Source organism: Trichosurus vulpecula, chromosome 8 (assembly GCF_011100635.1).
Source record: "Trichosurus vulpecula isolate mTriVul1 chromosome 8, mTriVul1.pri, whole genome shotgun sequence".
Classification (NCBI taxonomy): Eukaryota; Metazoa; Chordata; class Mammalia; order Diprotodontia; family Phalangeridae; genus Trichosurus; species Trichosurus vulpecula.
In genome coordinates, this window is record NC_050580.1 from 216,985,744 (window position 1) to 217,003,945 (window position 18,202).

At 37.7% G+C, this 18,202-nt stretch overlaps 1 protein-coding gene across 1 annotated transcript in view; it reads left to right on the top strand.

Annotated features, from left to right (window-relative positions):
- PRKCH (protein kinase C eta) overlaps positions 1-18,202 on the top strand; it is a 285,052-nt gene that overhangs the window by 156,646 nt on the left and 110,204 nt on the right. The window contains exons 8-9 of the mRNA XM_036736401.1: positions 5,032-5,175; positions 5,487-5,660. Of these exons, the coding sequence (XP_036592296.1) occupies positions 5,032-5,175; positions 5,487-5,660 (318 nt within the window). The remainder of the gene's footprint in view (positions 1-5,031; positions 5,176-5,486; positions 5,661-18,202) is intronic.

Below are 18,202 nucleotides of genomic sequence, written 5' to 3' on the forward strand. Positions count from 1 at the left end.
TAGGCCCCAGTCTCTTCTTCTGTCAAATAAGAACATTGGACTAGATAAATCCTAAGCTTCCTTGTACATCTCAGTTCTGCGATCCCTTGTAAATGTGAGTTGCTATGACAGCCTTTCTGGCTTATGATTGCAGGGGGCTGTAGAGGGTTAAGAGAGTAGCAGTAGTCATGTCAAGGGCATCACAGAGCAGTGGTATCATCTGCCGTATTGTCATGGGTTTCTAAAGAAAGATAGGGACTGCATTCCAGACATAAGGGACAGCCAGCGCAATGGTGAGAGGGAAGAGGTAGAGAGTTTTGTGTGATGAATGGCTAGACGATTGTGGAGTACATTGAGGAGAATTATAAATAAGAAAACTAGAAAGACAGGAGGATGCAAGGTTGTAAGCAGTTTTAAATGCCAAACAGAGATGGTTATATTTGATCCTAGAGATAACAAAGAGGAAGCTAGTGGAGATTATTAAACAGAAGGATGATATAATCAGATCTGCACTTCAGGAAAATCACTTTGGCAGCTATGTTGAGGACAGACTGGAATGGAGAGTGACTTGTAGCCAAAAGACCAATTAGAATCAATACAAAAGAATAGAATATGCCCAGGAGATATGAACTAAGGTTTGAGAAACATGTACAAGAGCCCACCCACTCCCTTACCACATACTAATGGGGACTTTAAGGCAGAATACTCACCACGTGGCAGAGTTGTAATAGATGCTGAAATTGTATTTTCTAATTGATGTGGCACCCTGCCCTCATGACAAGAGGAGGAGAGAGGGACCATGTAGGTTTTGCCACATCATGCCAAAATGCCAAGACCTTTCAGTGTGTAGAGTTATCCCATGGCTAGAAGCAGCCAGGAAGTTTGTCACCTTTGACAAGCCCAAACACAGGTAGTCTGCTGGAAGCAGATAGGGGCTATCTGACTAGCCCAAGTTACACCCAAAAGAATTGAAACCTGAGATAAAGGGGATGATAGTGAGAGATTACCTAGCTCTTTTAAATTCAATTTTCTAGGCTTAGAAAAATTATATCGAGAGTATTAAAATCTTTGCTCTCCTCTTCCTCCTAATATCTGACATTTATACAATGCTTTACAGGTTACCAAAGAATTTTACTTCCATTAACCCATTTGATCCACATAATAACTCTGTGAGGTAGGTAGGTCAGGTATTATTGTCAACATTTTATATCTGATGTAACTAAGACTTAGAAGAAGTTAAGGTCACAAAACTAGTACGGCAGAGCTCAAATGACTCCCACCTTTTTGTACCTTCCCCACTGCTATTCTACAGATGTGTTAATGGAGCCACTGTCATCAATCTTTGGAAAATCATGGACAGGTACTTTGAGATAGGCAATCACCTCATTTTTCAAGAGTGGAAATGGTGGCTTAGGAGGCTAGAGTCCAATGAACTTGACATCAGTACAAGGCAACATTCTAGGACAGATTATTCATTAGATGGTTGGTAAGGAGATAGAAAAAGTAGTGACTACCAGGAGTCAGTGGGAATTCTCAAAGGAAAAGTAATGCCAAACTAACCTCATTTTAAAAAAAATAGTCCTTAGATCTAATCAGGGGGATGCAGGGATATGGCATAATCTAGATCTCAGCAAAATATATTGCAATACCTCTTGATATCTTTGTGAACAAGATGGTAAAAATGTGTGCTAGATGACACTATAGCTAAATAAATTCATATCTAGTTGAACTACACTGCAATTAATTTATTTTTGTTTTTGTTGTTTTCTATCACTACCAGCCTGGAATAGGTTTCCTCTGGATGCTATCTGAATCTGCCCTTGGCCTTATCCTATTCAGCATTTTTTGTAACATCTTGGATGAAAACATAAAAAGCATGGTTATAAATTTTTCAGATGATTCAAAGCAAGGAAGGGTTAGTGAACATAATGGATGGATGGCAGAATTTTTGCTAGGCTTTTGCTAGGCTAGAAATAGGAGCCAAGCTCAATGAGATGAAATTAAACCAGGATAAATGTAGAAACTCATTCTTCAAGTTTCAAAAAAGTGCACACTTCTTCCACTTCTGTGGAATTACGACAGAGAAAAAAGATATTGAAGAGATTAACCTTATAAATGAAGGAGTCAAAACATGGTTATACCTAAAAAAAATTTCAATAGCCTCAACCAAATTTATAAAAAAGAAAACAGTGAATGAGATTGGAAGAAGTGGAAGATACAAGATAAACGCACAAAACATTTTATTATATACTAAAAATAAGTATCAAGAAAATATTTTAAACCTAATCTATAACCAAAATATCCTGTGAACTATTTGGGAATTGATTTGCCTAAGGCATTTGATAAAGTCTTTCATGAAGTTCTTATGAAAAATATGGAGATGGGGTTCCATAATAGATCTTGGTACCTTGTCCTCATCCTCAATACTTCTCTCTCCTTCACTTTCCCCGCCCTCCTTCCAAACAGCTTTCAAATTTGTTGATCTTGTACACCCTTTGGGCTCACTCTCCCAACTTGCCTGGGGCAGACAGAATAGGTTTCAGAGGAGAAGAATATACTATTTCTTTCCTCAGGAGTCTGGGTAGGGATCTGCAGGTAAATGTTAATATGGGGAAGCATACTACCTTCATCTCAGAGGGATGGTGGGTTATAGAAGCATATATATGTAATATATGTATGCATCTACATATGTATTACATATGCATATGTATTATACATACATATACATATTTATTATATATACATATGTATTATATATACTACAGGGTGTCCCTAAAGTCTGGACACGTAGGCAATGTGGGGTTATTGCATCGAGTTCACGTGAATCTTGCGAAGAGCATCAACCTTTGCATCACAAATGATGGAAATCCTATTGAAAATGTTATTTGTTAATGTTCCAATTAAATAAAATGTTGAAAATTTCATTCATTTTATTTCTTGAAAATATGCATTTTTGCCTATGTGTCCAGACTTTAGGAACACCCTGTATATTATAAATATATATTATAATAATATAATACACATATAATGAAGCCTACATTTTCAGACATGGCCAATGTGTTGATTGGTTTTATTGTATTATATTTTGGTACATGGAACTTGTTCTGTAGTGCAGTGCAGTCATTAGGAAATGATAGTGATTTTTAAAAGGAAAATCATTAAAACATTTATCTTTTAAATTTAAATAAAAAAAAAATAATTTAAATTTAAATAAAAAGAGCCTGGCCAAATAGAGGATCAAAGAAAATGCTGTTAGAAACTTCAAGACTTCTATGAAACTTTGAATTCTGTTCTTGTATCCCCATCCCCACCATGACCAGCATCACCACCTCCTTCTCTGACCAGAAAATGAAATAGGAGTTGATAATTTTAATATTTAAAAAAGATTTCTAGTCAGGGTTCTGTTGGGAGAGAGTAGTTAAAAATGCTTTTTGGCCATCTGAATTTCTGGTCCAATGCACAGAGGGCAAATTGCCACCCCTTCTTTAAAGTGCTAAAATAGATTTCATTGGCTAAAAGGGTCAAAAACCATAGACATTTTAAGTTTTTAATCTGCCATGTGGTAGATTCACTATTATAAATGTGATAAGTACGAAAAACCTAAAAATCTACAAATTGCTTTGCCTTCCAAGTAGCTTCTTATTATGGGGGGTGGGGGTGGGGGTGGGATGGGAAGGTAATAACTGTAATTGTATTAGAAGAAAACTGTGTGAGCTGGGTGGGATTAGCCATGTTTGGTTGAACACATTCTCTATTTATCTATGGCCACAGAGTTCTCAGATCTTGAAATCCTTAGTGCAAGTGTAAAGGCTGCTCTGCTAGGAAATGGCCAGCAGGTGGCACTCTTGAAATCTAATGACTGTGCTGAATATAAGGCCTGACGCCTTATATTGCTGCCATACACAGTTTCCAAGAAATTATAGAAACCTAGATCCGGAAGGGATCTCAGAGATCATCTAGTCTAATATCTCAACCAGTGCAGAAATCCCTTCAACAATATCTTTGACATATGAACATCTAGCCTCTGCTAGATCACTTTGAAGGATGAGGATTTCACTTCAATATTTATTCATTCAACAAATGATTGTTATTCATAGCTTTTGTCTTTACATCACTTACATTTCCCAATGTAGCCTCTTCTCTCCTACCCCCCAGTAGTCCTTTTTAACAAACATTTTAAATTGAGTGATTAAAATTGAATTTAAAATGAAAAATAGCTCCCCAGAACTTCAAAGATAGAAGAGATGGCTTCTCATTTTTCTTCTTTGGGGACATGCTTGGTCATTAGCAGTTTAGTTTTAATTATTTACCTCCTGGGTTGTTTTTTTTTCTCAATCATTGTTTCTATTGCTTCCTTAATTTTGTTTCCTTGACTTTATATTGGTTTATATGACTTCCCATGCTTTTCTGTAGTCATCATTTTTATGGCACAGTAATATCCCCATTACATTCATGAACCATATCTTGTTTAGCCGTTCCCAATCATCTATTTCATCTACTTCATTTATAGTCCTTTGATACTTCTTAAATTACAAAATATTATTAAATGCTCCTATTGTTCAGAGTACTGTGAACTCTGTAGTGTCTTGGAGCATAAACAAAATTTCAACAGGTCAAAATCCCTGGCTTCAAGAAGTCTAGTAACAGAGGAGAGTGATGTCAGGAAAGAGTAGTTAGTGACAGAACTGGACAAGAATTTAGGTCTTCTGATGCCTTCCATGGCACACTGTTCCCTTCTTTACACTTAACTTTACATGCAAACTAAAAGCCAGAGGTGCAGACTTAAAAATGATTCCACCAGAAATGATGGTAAATTGCCACAAATCAGGAGCTAGTGTTGATGGAGCTTTGTATGGGGGAATATGGCCATATATCAGACTGAAGCAGTCCCTTTATGAATGTTTTATTGGGATGTAGATGATGCCTCTCCTAGAAGAGATCTTGCCAGTTAAAGAAGGTGAGCTATCTGAGACTATTACCTCTTTTGAGATCAGAACAACATATACTTCCTTTGAGATTTCTGAGTAACCGTTTTGCTCCTTTCTCTTGCAGAAGCTAATTTCCAGGTCACCCCTGAAGCGACAAGGAAAGGAAAGTATAAAAGAAGGCAATGGTATTGGTGTATCCTCATCTAACCGACTCGGTATTGAAGATTTTGAGTTCATCCGAATGTTGGGAAAGGGCAGTTTTGGGAAGGTTAGTTTTTGTCTCAAATTAATAAATGATTGGTGATTGTATTGAATGGTGTTTGTATGATCATAGAACCATAGATTTAGAGCTCAAAGGGACCTTAGAAATCATCTTTCTAACCCCCTCATTTTACACTTTGGGAAACTGAGACCTGGAGTGGGCTAAGTGTCTTGCCCCACAGCACACAGGGAAAAAGTGGCAGAGCCAAGATTCAAACCCAAATCCAAATCAAAATCCAGCACCAGGCCTCACTTTTCCCCCCAGATATACCCACAATGTGTGTTCCCTAACGTTCCTGATTTTTTTTTTTGCAATAGGTGATGCTTGCCAGAATAAAAGAGACTGGCAATCTCTATGCTGTGAAAGTGTTGAAGAAGGATGTGATCCTCCAGGATGATGATGTAGAGTGCACAATGACAGAGAAAAGGATCCTGGCCCTAGCCCGAAATCACCCCTTCCTTACCCAGTTATTCTGCTGCTTTCAGACCCCTGTAAGTATCATTTGGTCTTCAGATTAGGTTAACAGCCTTTTACTCTGGAAATTGAATGTAATTGGATATAGAAAATAAAAAGGAATATATTATTAGAATTTTCTTTAACCCAGCTCTGTCTTGAAGACTAGACCACAGTAACAGTATTAACTAGCAGACCCATTCATACCTGCTTTGGGAGTCAAGAAAATCCTAGATTTGATTCTGGCTCTTGACTCTTAGCTGTTTGACTATGGGACAAGTTACTTACCATCTGTAGCCTCAGTTTCTTCCATAAAATAGATCTATAGTCAAGACTATGCTAAGCCAGCTCAAACTTGACTTTGGAGAGCCTATTGTTAAATATTCAGTGTGAGTGTTTACACATCGGCAAATGCTACAAATCAGTGTTTGATTTATTGTTTTGTTAATTGGGTAGACTTTTAAAAAGGTTAATGCAGGTTGAACTTAAAAGACAGACATTTTTTATGGAAACATTTTAATCTCTCCCTGTAGCCCATGATTTACAAGATGGTCGTGAGGGTCATAAGAGAAAATGTGTATGAAGTACTTTATGTATCTTTATGCAACTTTATGCATCTGTAAAATTTATGCACTGTAAAATTTCATATCGTAAAATTTCAGCTGTTATTATTATTACCACACAACACTGTAAGGTTTACAAAGTAATTTCCTCTCCACAATAATGGCTAATAATGATAGTATTTCTGTAACCCTTTGACATTTGCAGAGTGCTTTGCAAACATGATCTCATTTTATCTTCAAAGCAACGCTGGGAGGTAGATGCTCCTGTTATCCTATTTTACAAATAAGGAAACAGTAGCCCTCTAAGGTAGCACAGACAACAAATTGTTGTCCCCCTATTGGCAATGAGGAAATGGATTTTATTTGTAAAGCGGTGAAATGTCTAATGCCGAATGTCACATAGTTAGCAAGTAGAAAGCAGGAAAATTAAGCCAAGTCTCCTAACTCTAGCAACCTAAATAACCTTTAATCAGCTGGCAATATTTAAACCTAGATAATAAATATTTCTTTGTCTGATATTTCTCTAACTAGTGAAGCAAATTTGTTTTCAAAAATTGCTTTTTGTGACTTCCAGGGAACATCTCACCCTAGACCTGTGTAAAAATGACTGCTTCTGAAACTTCAGATGCTACTATGGTAAAGTGGGGAAAATATTAGGAAAGGAATTAACTCTTTTAGGAGAGATTCAGAGCTTCACGAATGCAGAGGTTTTCCGGAAGCATTCCAAATTATCCAGTGTATCAGAGTATAAGCATTTGTGAAATTATCGGAATGACAGACACTGTCTTCAGAGTTTCAGCCCTTAAATTTAATTGCTGTACTTTTCCTAGTAGTTAATTCAAGTTCGGTCACTAGATGGCAGTCATTGCCACAAGGTAATTTTAATAGTTTAGGTATGGAAGCTCAAACTGACCCTAAGACTATTGGGACATTGTATTTCTATCTAAGAGACGAATCAGTTGGGCAGTGAGGTGATAGTAGTGGATAAAGTGTTTGGCTTGGAGTCAGGAACATTCCACTTCCTGAGTTCAAATCTAGCTTCAGACATTTGCTCGCTGTGTGAACTTGGGCAAGCCCCATCTGTAAAATGAGCTGGAGAAGAAAATGGCAAACTACTCCGGTATCTCTGCCAAGAAAATCCTAAATGGGGTCCCAAAGAGTTGAACACAACTGAACAACAACAACAGCAAAAATGTCTACCTAAGAGATGAATTGAAGTGGTTTTGGTTAGAAAAAAAGAAAAAGAATTAGCAGTAGCAGGTGCCTCTAAACTAAAAAGAATGGGGTTTTTTGTTTGTTTTTTGCATTCTCACAGATGATAACTAAAATATAACTTCTTTACTCTTCCCTTTTTCTCTATACACATGTATATCACAATTCAAATGTTTGTGGCAACTTAGGCTTTGTTTCCAAAGTCCTGCAGTTGAATTTGTACATATTGATGTGCATCCTCTTACATTCAGCCCAAGGCTAACCTTTCCAGATCACTTTGGATACTGATAAGTTATCCATCCCAGACATACAGACATTTATGATCATGGATTTTACCACAAACTCCCTTCTTAGACTTTTGTCTCCTACTAGCTTCTCCTAGGATTGTAAGATCATAAACTTATAATTGAAAGGAACCTATCTAGAGCTATCTAGTCTAACTTCTCATTTTACAGATAAGGAAACTGAGACCCCCATAATAAAGTCACTTCCCCAGAGTCCTAAAAATAGTAATCAATAGAGATAAGATTTGAATGTACATCCTCTGGGTCCAGAATCTGTACTCTTGATAGTACAATAAGCTGCTTGCACCGAATGTTCTTCTTCTTCCTTCATCTTAGGTATTCCTTAGGGTATCTAGCTGGGGGAAATATTGGCAGTTTTCTTCCTCCCTCATCCCTTTTAGCTTAAAGCCCTTTTGATTAGATCATCAAGACACCTAGCAAACATATTCTTAGCAGCCATTTATATTTATGCATACTACATCCCTGGCCAGGAATGTATCTCCCAATATTTCATGCCGTGATCCAGAAATCCAAATCCCATTCAAGCACTACCTTCTCAGTCAGTTGTATACTTCACAAACCAACTTTTTCTTTTTGCAATACCTTGCCTTCAATAAGTAGTAGTGAGGAAAAGTCAGTGCCCCTTTTACCTTTATTTTCTTGCCCAAGGCTTTTAAAATTTTTAGCCTTGAAGGAAGCTATAGATTGTAAGATACAGGCATGAGGAAGGCATTCTTGTTGTTGACCATCCTTCATTCTTGAAGAGAGCCAATGGCATCATGAGGGTGGTGTCTTGACTTGCAAGCGAATTGGGTTTAAGTAAGTCAGAGCTGCACAAAGTCAATAGCCTCACTCTGTCCTTCAGAGTCATCAAAGTCCAGTGATAAGACAAGAATCAAGATAATTGGCAATGGCCCAGGATTCAGTGGATGACCTTGGCCTTTTTAAATTAAGGTCTTTCCCAGATCTCAGTTTGTCTGAGGCAATGCCCATTCAATGACTAAGGACTGGGTAAGAATTAAGCAGAAGATGTCCTAGTTTACCATGCCAAAAGTATCAGTCTGGGAGGGGAAGAAAAACAACCAGTAAAAATCTCCTATGTGCAGAGTACTGTGCAAGGCACTAAGGAAGGAGATATACCAGAGGGCATTCATTACAGTCATGGGGGAACAGACTGTGCAAAGGCACAGAGGCGGAAGAGGAAACACTGAATATAGTGCACAACTAATAGACCAGTTTGACTGGGATGGAGAGTTCATGAAATCAAGCAATCCTACCTTCTGCAATATGGAGAGGGAGAGTGGAATGTGAGAACAAGAAGGTGTGGGTAGACTGACAGTCACAGGACTGTAAGTCAAGTGAGGAATCCTCTCCTATCTACAGAATGGAATTTCATGTAAGAAGCAGGGCCATTTTCTTTTTAGTCCCTTTCAAATCAGGAGCTCAGGATTTTAGTAAGTAAGGGTCACAGAATAAGTACAGTATTTTTTGATCCTGTTGAGAGAGAGAGAGAGAGAGAGAGAGAGAGAGAGAGAGAGAGAGAGAGAGTGAGAGTGTGTGATTTTGTAAGGACCTGAGTATAGTTTAAGTGACCCAAAGGATAGTAAAGAGATACATGGTTGGGAGTAAGTTGCAGAGTATTAATCATTCAATTCAATCAGCATTTGTATTGCTATCTTCTTATTTTATATCACCTTTATTTCCAAATCTATCTCTCCCCTCTAATCCCTCCAGAGAGCCATCCCTTATAACAAAGAATAAAAAGAGGAAAAAAATTCGTTTAGCAAGACTAAGCAGCACATCAACTAAGTATGATAGTTTATGAGTTCCCTACCTATAGTCCTTCATCTGTTCAGCAAAGGGAGGCAGGTACGTTCTTACTTTCCCCATCTGGACTAAACAGTCATGTATATTTCATAACATTCCTTTTAAAATTTTCATTGTTCTCTCTGTTTACGTTGTTTCTGTCATTGTGCATGTTGCTTTCTTGGTTCTGCTTACTTCACTTTATCAGTTCATATAAGTCTTACCATGCTTCTCTTTTTTTCATCACGTTCATCGTTTCTTAGAACACTGGGAACAGCAAGTTGACCAGTGTGCCTGTAACACAGAGAATATACTAGGGAGAGGGAGTAATGTACAATCAGCCTGGAAGGATAGGTTGGAGTTAAGTTATGAGGAATTTCAAGTGCCAGTAGAGTTTAGATTTTATTTTAGAGGAATAGATGCTATTGAAGTGAGGGGAGTGATGTGGTCAGCCCTGTGCTTTCACGAATATCAATTCAGCAGCTCTGTGGAAGATGGAACAGAGGGAGAGGTTGAATTTAGAGAGACATCTGGACTACTGCAGTAGTCTAGTCAAATGGAGATTAATGTCTGAATATGGTAGTGTAAATGAAAAGGGATGGATAGAAGGGCTTTTGCGGAGGTAGACTAGGCAAACCTTTGTATCTTATTGTATATGAAAGAGGTTGTGGTTTGTCTTTCATCCTCAAGGAAGACCATGACATCAGGGAGATGATGATGACTTGCAACTGAATTGGATTTGAGTGAGGGAGGGCTGTGCAAGGTCACCAGCCTCACTTTCTCCTCCAGAGCCATCTGGGTCCAGTGGCCAGATATGGATCAGGATGACTATGAAGGGGGAGGCATGAGTGAGTAAAAAGTCCTAGGCTTTGAACCTAGGTGGCCAAAATTAACTTGACGTGAAAGAAGTGGCAAGCAATGTACCATCAACCATGTGACTAAAAAAGGAATTAGGCTGGTCATTTAATGAAATGGAAAGATAGCAGATGAATCATCTGAATTTGTGCATATTGACAGATGAAGGACCTCAAGGAGTTTGGGAGACCCACCATGGAATTTATAGACAAGAATTTCCCAGAATGCAATGGTATGAATGAGTTGCAATGAAAATATTGTGCATAAGAATTAGAAATTGAAGGGATGCATTAATTGGGTAATGGCTGAACAAGTTGTGGTATATGACTGTGGTAGAATACTATTGTGCTACAAGAAATAATGAGCGTATTAATTTCAGAAAAACCTGGAAAGACATAAATGAACTGATACAAAGTGAAGTGAACAGAACCAGATCATTATACATAGTAACAGCAAGATTGTAAAAATAATCAACTGTGAATGACTTAGCTATTATGAGTAATACAATAATCCAAGACTATTCCAACAGACTTATGATGAAAAATTCTATCCACCTCAAGAGATAGAAATGATGGAATCTGAATGCAGATCAAAGCATACTTTTTTGTGTTTTAATTTTTATTGTGTTTTTTTTGTTTTTTCCTTCACAACATGACTAATATGGAAAAAAGAAAATATTGTGCATAAGATCTTGGTATTGGATCAGTCAAGGGGGAAATTTCCAGCTGAGGAGACTAAAGAAGGCTTCAGAGCAGAGGTTTCATTGTCATGAGGGTGGCCGAAAAGACCAATCTCATTATATTTTCCATTTATCTCAGTGGCTAAGGTTTTTATATGTGCTGGTCAGCTTGTCAGCAAAAGGAAGAAAGAAGCTTTAGAGGTAGGAGAAAGGAAGAGTAAATACTAGTCAGGTGGGCCACTGAACACAAACTAAATCATTTCATTCACACTTACGAAATGTTTTTGAATAGCTGACAGTAAGGGAATGTAGAGCAGTGAGTGCCACACACCAGCTTTTATTATGAGCTTCAAAACCATACTTTACTGGCATGCTTCAGTGGATTGAACCACCTCTTTAGTGAAATGAATTGATGTAATTCATCATATTTTCTTAATACTTAAATCCATGAATTTCATTGTGGAAGGTCTGTGCAGAGCCTTGTCCACAGTTTATCTGTGCCACCGGAAGTGCAGATTCTCTCTTAAAAGTGACAAAAGCCCAGTGTTCTTACTCCCTACTAGTGTCCTTGGCCCACTGGCTATCAGTTCCTTTCAGGAAAAGGTCCCCATTACTACATCAGACTCTGTCCAGGTCAATGGAATTTGCAAATCTCAGCTACTATTCATTTCTGTTCTTTGTCCCAGTGAAGTTCGCATGAGTCCTTGCCAAAGTAGCAAAACTTGAGTTGTTGGCAGAAGCTCATCTCTTTCAGTAATAAACTGCCTTCTCAGATGTTCGCAAACAAAGCACCATTGTCCTTTATAAGCATGGTCTGACAGCCCCTCCCAACCTCAACTATGTCATTTTCCCCAGATGAGATGGATTTCAGAATGCTTACATTGTACTTTCTGTATGCTATGAAAAACACCTCCTCCTCATGGAGTGAGTACAAATACATCATTTGTCTATACTGTTTTTCAGTTCTTATTATATCACATAGGATTTAAACAGGATTAGAGTCCCCTACACCTTGGAACTCAGCATTTTAAGGTCCTACTAAGTAGAAGGCATTATGCAGCTTTTCCCACAGAGGCAGCTAGGTGGCAGTACTGGTCCTGAAGTCAGGAATACCCGAGTTCACATCCAACCTCAGATACTTTTAAGCTGAATGACCACGGCCAAGTCACCTAACCTCTGTCTTCCTCAGTTTCCTCTACTGCAAGTTGAAGATAATGTCATCACTTGCCTCCTTGGCTTGTTGCAAGGATAAAATGAGATAGTATTTGTAAAGTGCTTATTAACACAGTGCCTGGCACATAAGAGGTACCTAATAAATGCTTATTTCCTTCCTAACCATTGCTTCATCAGTCATCTCTATGTAGTTGACATTTATGTCAGTCTCCAGTCCCTATTTCTTTCCTGAATTCCATAAATGAATTTCCAACTGGTTTCCAAATGTCCTGCCAACTCTTCAAGCTTAATGTGCTCAAAACTGAGCTTTTCCCCAAACACTGCCTTTCCTCTTGACCTCTTTATTTCTGTTAATGGTGGCACTAATCTCTCAGTCACCCAAGATCAATACCTTAGAGTTATCTTTGACTTCTCTTTCCTGTCCTGAGATATCTAATCAACTATGTCTTCAAAATATCTAACCAATTATAGTACCTTACCTCTCCTTTTCATTCATCCATTTTTCGGTCATGTCTGACTCTTGGTCAACCCATTAGGGCTTTTCTGGGCAAAGATACTGGAGTAGTTCACTATTTACTTTCCAGCTCATTTTGCAGATGAGGAGCTGAGGCAAACAAGAGTTAAATGACTTGTCCAGGGTCACAGAGCTAGTAAGTGTCTGAGGCCAGATTTGAACTCATGAAGATGAGTCTTTCTGACTCCAGGCCCAGTGCTGTATCCACTATTGCTACCTAGCTGCCCTACCCTAGGTCAGGCCTTTCATCTAGGCCATGTGAATAGCATCCCAATTAGTCTCACAACCTGTGGTCTATCTCCACTTCAGTCTGTTTTACTGTCCCCACCCCACTTTAGTCTTCCTAATGTACCACTCCAATCACATCACTTCCCTGCCCAAAAACTTTCAGTGGATTCCCATTACCTGCAACAGAAACCCCAGACTCATTCACCTGGCATTCTAGGCCTCCTACATTCCAATTCCAACCTACATTTCCAGACTTATCCTGCATTATTTTCCATTATGTGCCCTGACCAGACACTTAGGACTTTTTGCCACTCCATGAAGAGCTCTTTTACTTTCTTGCTTTTTTTACTGCCATTTTTAATTCTTGGAAAGTGCTATTTGCTGTAATACCCTTCCCCACCACATGCCAACCAGTCTGAATCTCTACCAGTTGAAAGCCTCCTCCTGTTTTTTAAACCCCAGCTCAAATGCTTCCTCCTTTATGAAACCTTCTCAGGTCCCACCTACCACCCCAACCACAAGTGAACACCTCCTTTGGACTCTTAGCACTTTTAGCTCTTGAGTAAACTTTCAAATTTATATAAGATGGAGGTGGGATGGGGAGAGTGGTAATCTGGAAGAGCAACCAGCAGAAGAGAGCGTAAAGAGAGAAAAAAAGAAAGCTGACGACAGAACTTTGGAGAAATTCCACTTTAAGGGGACAAAGGAAAAAGGGGACTAGCTGGAAATAAGGGCAGGTGGGTGGTACAGTGTTAGAGCGCTGGGCCTGGAATCAGGAAGACTCATCTTCCTGAGTTCAAATCTGGCCTCAGACACTAGCTCTGTGACCCTGGGTAAGTCACTTAGCCCTGTTTGCCTCAGTTTCCTCATCTGTAAAACAAGCTGCCACTCCAGTATCTTTGCCGAGAAAACTCCAAAATGGGGTCACAAAGAGTCAGGCCCAACTGAAAATGACTGAACAGTGAACAACAGCTGTAAATGAAGTAGTAAGAGAGATGAGGATAGATACTCACAAAGGTCACGGATTTGTTTCATAGAAACCAGAAGATGTGGAAGTGGCTAAGGAAAGCATTGGGAATGTTTTTGTTTGTTTTCTGTTGTTGGCAGGGGGTTACAAGATTTGTCAATAATTTATTACAACTAGCATCTTGGTACCCAGTATCTATATTATCTATCTGTCTATGTTATATGCAATATGTTGTACAGGAAAAAAGAGAGAGTAGAAAAGGAGAGGTTTGAAGTTGCCAGAGGGAGGGAATGGAAGGCCCCAGACGAGGCAGATGGAGAGGTTAACCTTGGACAGGTAAGCTGCGTCTTCCGAGATAAGAGGGAAGGAGTACAATAGAGTTAAAGATACTGAGAGGTTTTGAGGCATAATGAGAGAGATTTGAAGGAATTCACCTCGATTATCCTCAATTTTCTTAGTAAAATGCATGAGACCATCAGCATAAAAGTAAGAGAGATAAGTGTTAAGGGTTTAAGGAGAATGGAAAAGTTCTGAACATCTCTCCTATGGAATGTAATAAAGGGCTGATTAGAGCTGAATAAAAGACTTGCTGAGCATCAGGAAGGAGCCAGCATAGACTGCCCGGAATGAATTTGTAGTAGAGTCTATAGCATAATGTTGCAGCCCTTTCTATCTATCCTGGGAGCTAAGATGTCGAGAAAGCAGACGGTGAAGGTTAGCTAGGATTAAATATCGGTAAGATGGATATGATTTGAAAGTTAGAGCAGGCAAAGGATTCTAGGGCAAAATTAAGAGCATAATAGGATACAAGCTTTTAGAGAACAGGGACTATGTTGCTTTTTAATCTTTTTATAGCCAGTGTCTTGACTCTGCAGTCCAAGCTGCATCAATGGACGGTGCATTTGCATGTACTAGAACTAGTAGGATGAAAATTTTTATTTCAAAGTAAAATTATAATATCTGCTTATAATTAAAATAATTCAGTGACTGAAACATTGGACCTGGAGTCAGGAAGACTTGAGTTTAACTCTAGCCTCAGATACTTACTAGCTGTATAACCTTGAGCATGTCCCTTAACCTCTGTCTGCCTCAGTTTACTCAGCCATAAAATTAGGATAATAATAGCACCTTCCTCTTAGGGTTGTTGTCAAGATCAAATGAGATAATATTTGTAAAGCCCTTAGCACAGTACCTGGTACATAGTAGGAACTATATAAATGCTAGAAATTTATAATTATTTGTATTTAATTTACATTTGCATAGATGAAATTATACTAAAATTATAAAAATTAAAGTTTTTGAATCTTTTGACACCTCTGGTATTTGTTGGATTCGCTGATAAATTTCAGGGTAAGAAAACATCATTTTTCATAGGCATGTAGGAATGGAAGTAACCTTTGAAAAGTATTTCCAGAAATTGTATGAAGGTTTTAAATAATTGTATGAGGGTTTTGAATAATTATCAGTTTCAGCTCTGCAAATTCTACATCCAACTTTATCACTAAACTACCCAGCTTCAACAAAGTCACTTACCTCCCCGTATTTTCACAGACTTGTAAACTGAAGCTAAAACTCATATTCATTTTTCTCAGAGGGCTATTGAGAGGAATGTCTCTGAAAAGTCATTCTAAGACTTGCAAATGTAAAAGTGCTTTGGACATTTTTTTGGAATAATAACGTTAAGTTTCCCCATGTTCTTTCTTTAAGGATAGAGTTTGCCCAAGGTAGTATCCAGCTCTGACTGCATTTAGTTGACACCTTCAATGTTGTTTTCTTTTCCATGCATGATTACTTAGCATCTGGCAGAAACAGGAAGGCCAGGCCAGCTACTGAGCTTCTGCCAAGGCTGGGGGTTAGGAAGGAAACAGCAAACTTGGCTGTTGGAGGGAAATCTTTGTGTCTTGCTTTGAATTGCGGTGGCATCCTGCGTTTGTGGAAGAAACTTTGTGATGCTGGGTTAGGTGAGGATAGTGGGGAGTGAAACTGGAAAACCCTGGAGGTTTCCTTTAATTTCTGAAAGTGGTGCTGAGCATAAACCTCTAAGGATTAAATCTGTCGAGGCCTCAGACAGTAGACTTTTCTGGGAGCCTGAAATACCCTGTGCTAAACTAACATGCTTAGTGGGGGACAGAAGCCCTAGACCCCACAAATTACATACATTAATTCACACCGCTGATCCATAATCCAAGAACACAAAAAATAAAGACCAAAAATGTAATGTGTTATTTTAGTGGACCATAAAAGTTTATCTGAAAAATGTGTCCATAAAAAATTTACCCTCTCAATCTATTTGACAATTGGGTTTCTTCCATTTTCTGAGCAGTGATTTTCCCAAATGTTGATGAATTTGCTTACAATTCATTTGTTGCAGTTTGCCATTGACTGAGATTAAAGTAGACAGCAAATCTGAACATTATGTTCCCTTCTAATGCTTAGTAATTTTCTGAGGTAATTAATTTGAGGTGTAAAAAGTAACATTATTAAATTTTCAGTTTTTCTTTTTCTCCCATTGCTAGTGATAAAAAGGGAAATATAGTCCAAGATTTCTAGTGGTCTAACTGAATAATTTTATTCTCCATTCTGCTGCTTATCAACAGAATGATCTGGGGTAATTGTTTGCCCCTTTGTCTTAGCTCTAGGTTTTCTTTTTTAAAAATGGAGATAACGTGGTTTTCAGGGTACATTATTTTGTGAATTAATTTGGTATTCCTTTTCCTTTCTGCAATTGGCTGAATTTTAACCATTTTATTGTGAAATGTACCTCTAAAACATGGATGAGAAATTAGTGGAACAAAAATTCAAGGTAGTCATTTTAGATATTCTTGGTTTCTTTTTTCATTTAATTGTTATTTTGGTTGCTTTTTAAAATATTAATTTTTAAAATTTTTTACATCACTTACATTTTCCAATTTTTTCCTTACCCCTTCCCTCCCCAAAAGTCATTTCTATTATAACAAAAGGGAAAACATCAGTTCAGCAGTATTCTACATGCATAATCCCCGTAACTCTCTTTAAATAAAGGAAAGAGGTACATTCACATAGAAGTTCTTTGGGGTCCACCATGATGATTTCACATTCAGTTTTCAGTTGTTGTACTTTCCCCTTATATTGTTGCAAACAGTGTGTATTTCATTCCCCTGGCCTCTGCTTCTCTTTGAATCAGTTCATGAGTCTCCCCAAACTTCCCCATATTCTTCATACTCATTGTTTCTTATAGAACAAAAACATTCTATAATGCTCATGTACCACAACTTGTTTAAGCCAGCCTTCAGTTGGTGGGCATTGACTTTGTATTATTTAATTCTTTGCTGCTATAAAAAGTACTCTTTATCTTTAATCGCTGGAAGCATTATGCCTGGCAGTGAGATCTCTGTATAGACATTTATTCTCATGATTCCAAATGACTATCCAGAATGGTTAAATCACTTTTCAGTTCTGCACCGGTACATTAGTGTATCATTTTATTTCTTGTGTAGCACTTTCGTTTTAAAAAATGATCACATATGAGACCTTAAACTTCTTTCATTCAATTCTTACAAATTTACCATGATAGTAATAAAACTATCCTGCTTGTCTATGTCACCTTCTAAATTTCATTCTGTGATCTCCTTTGTGTTATTTTATAAAATTTTTCATCTTTGCCCAAACATTGAATGTGTTATATTTAGTCATCTTTTACCAGTTGGTTGGGTAGAAAATGAAACCTTGAGTTGTTTTGATTTTCATTTCTCTTTTTATTAGTGATTTGTGATTAGTAATTAGTAGTATTACATATGGCTGTTAATAAGTTTTTTTCTTCTGCTAAAAATGCCTTACTCATATAATTTCCCACTTGTTGAGTGGAGAATGGCTTTTTGTGTTACATAGTCATAAATTCTCTATATATGTTCTCTATCAGACTCATTTCAGAAATATTTGATTCAAAGATACTTTCATAATCAACTGCTTCCTTTCTTATCCTATTTGAGTTAATTTTGTTTATATAAAAACTTTTCGGTTTCATGTAATTGAAAGTAACAATCTTATCTTCTTAAAGTAGCTTCTGTCCTTTGCTTAAGAATTCACCTGCTAGCCATTCTTGACCTTTCCAGTAAAAAGTTTAGTGAGGGAAGAAATTGAAAATATTGACTTCAATTTATATTTTTATCATTTATAAAATTTTGATTATCCCATATTCTGATAATTAGGGCTAGAAGGGAATTCATGCATATATTCAACAACATTTAATAAGCACCTAATATTCACAAAGCACATAAACAAAAGGCTCTAGGCATTCAAATGCAAAAAAAATGCCTATAC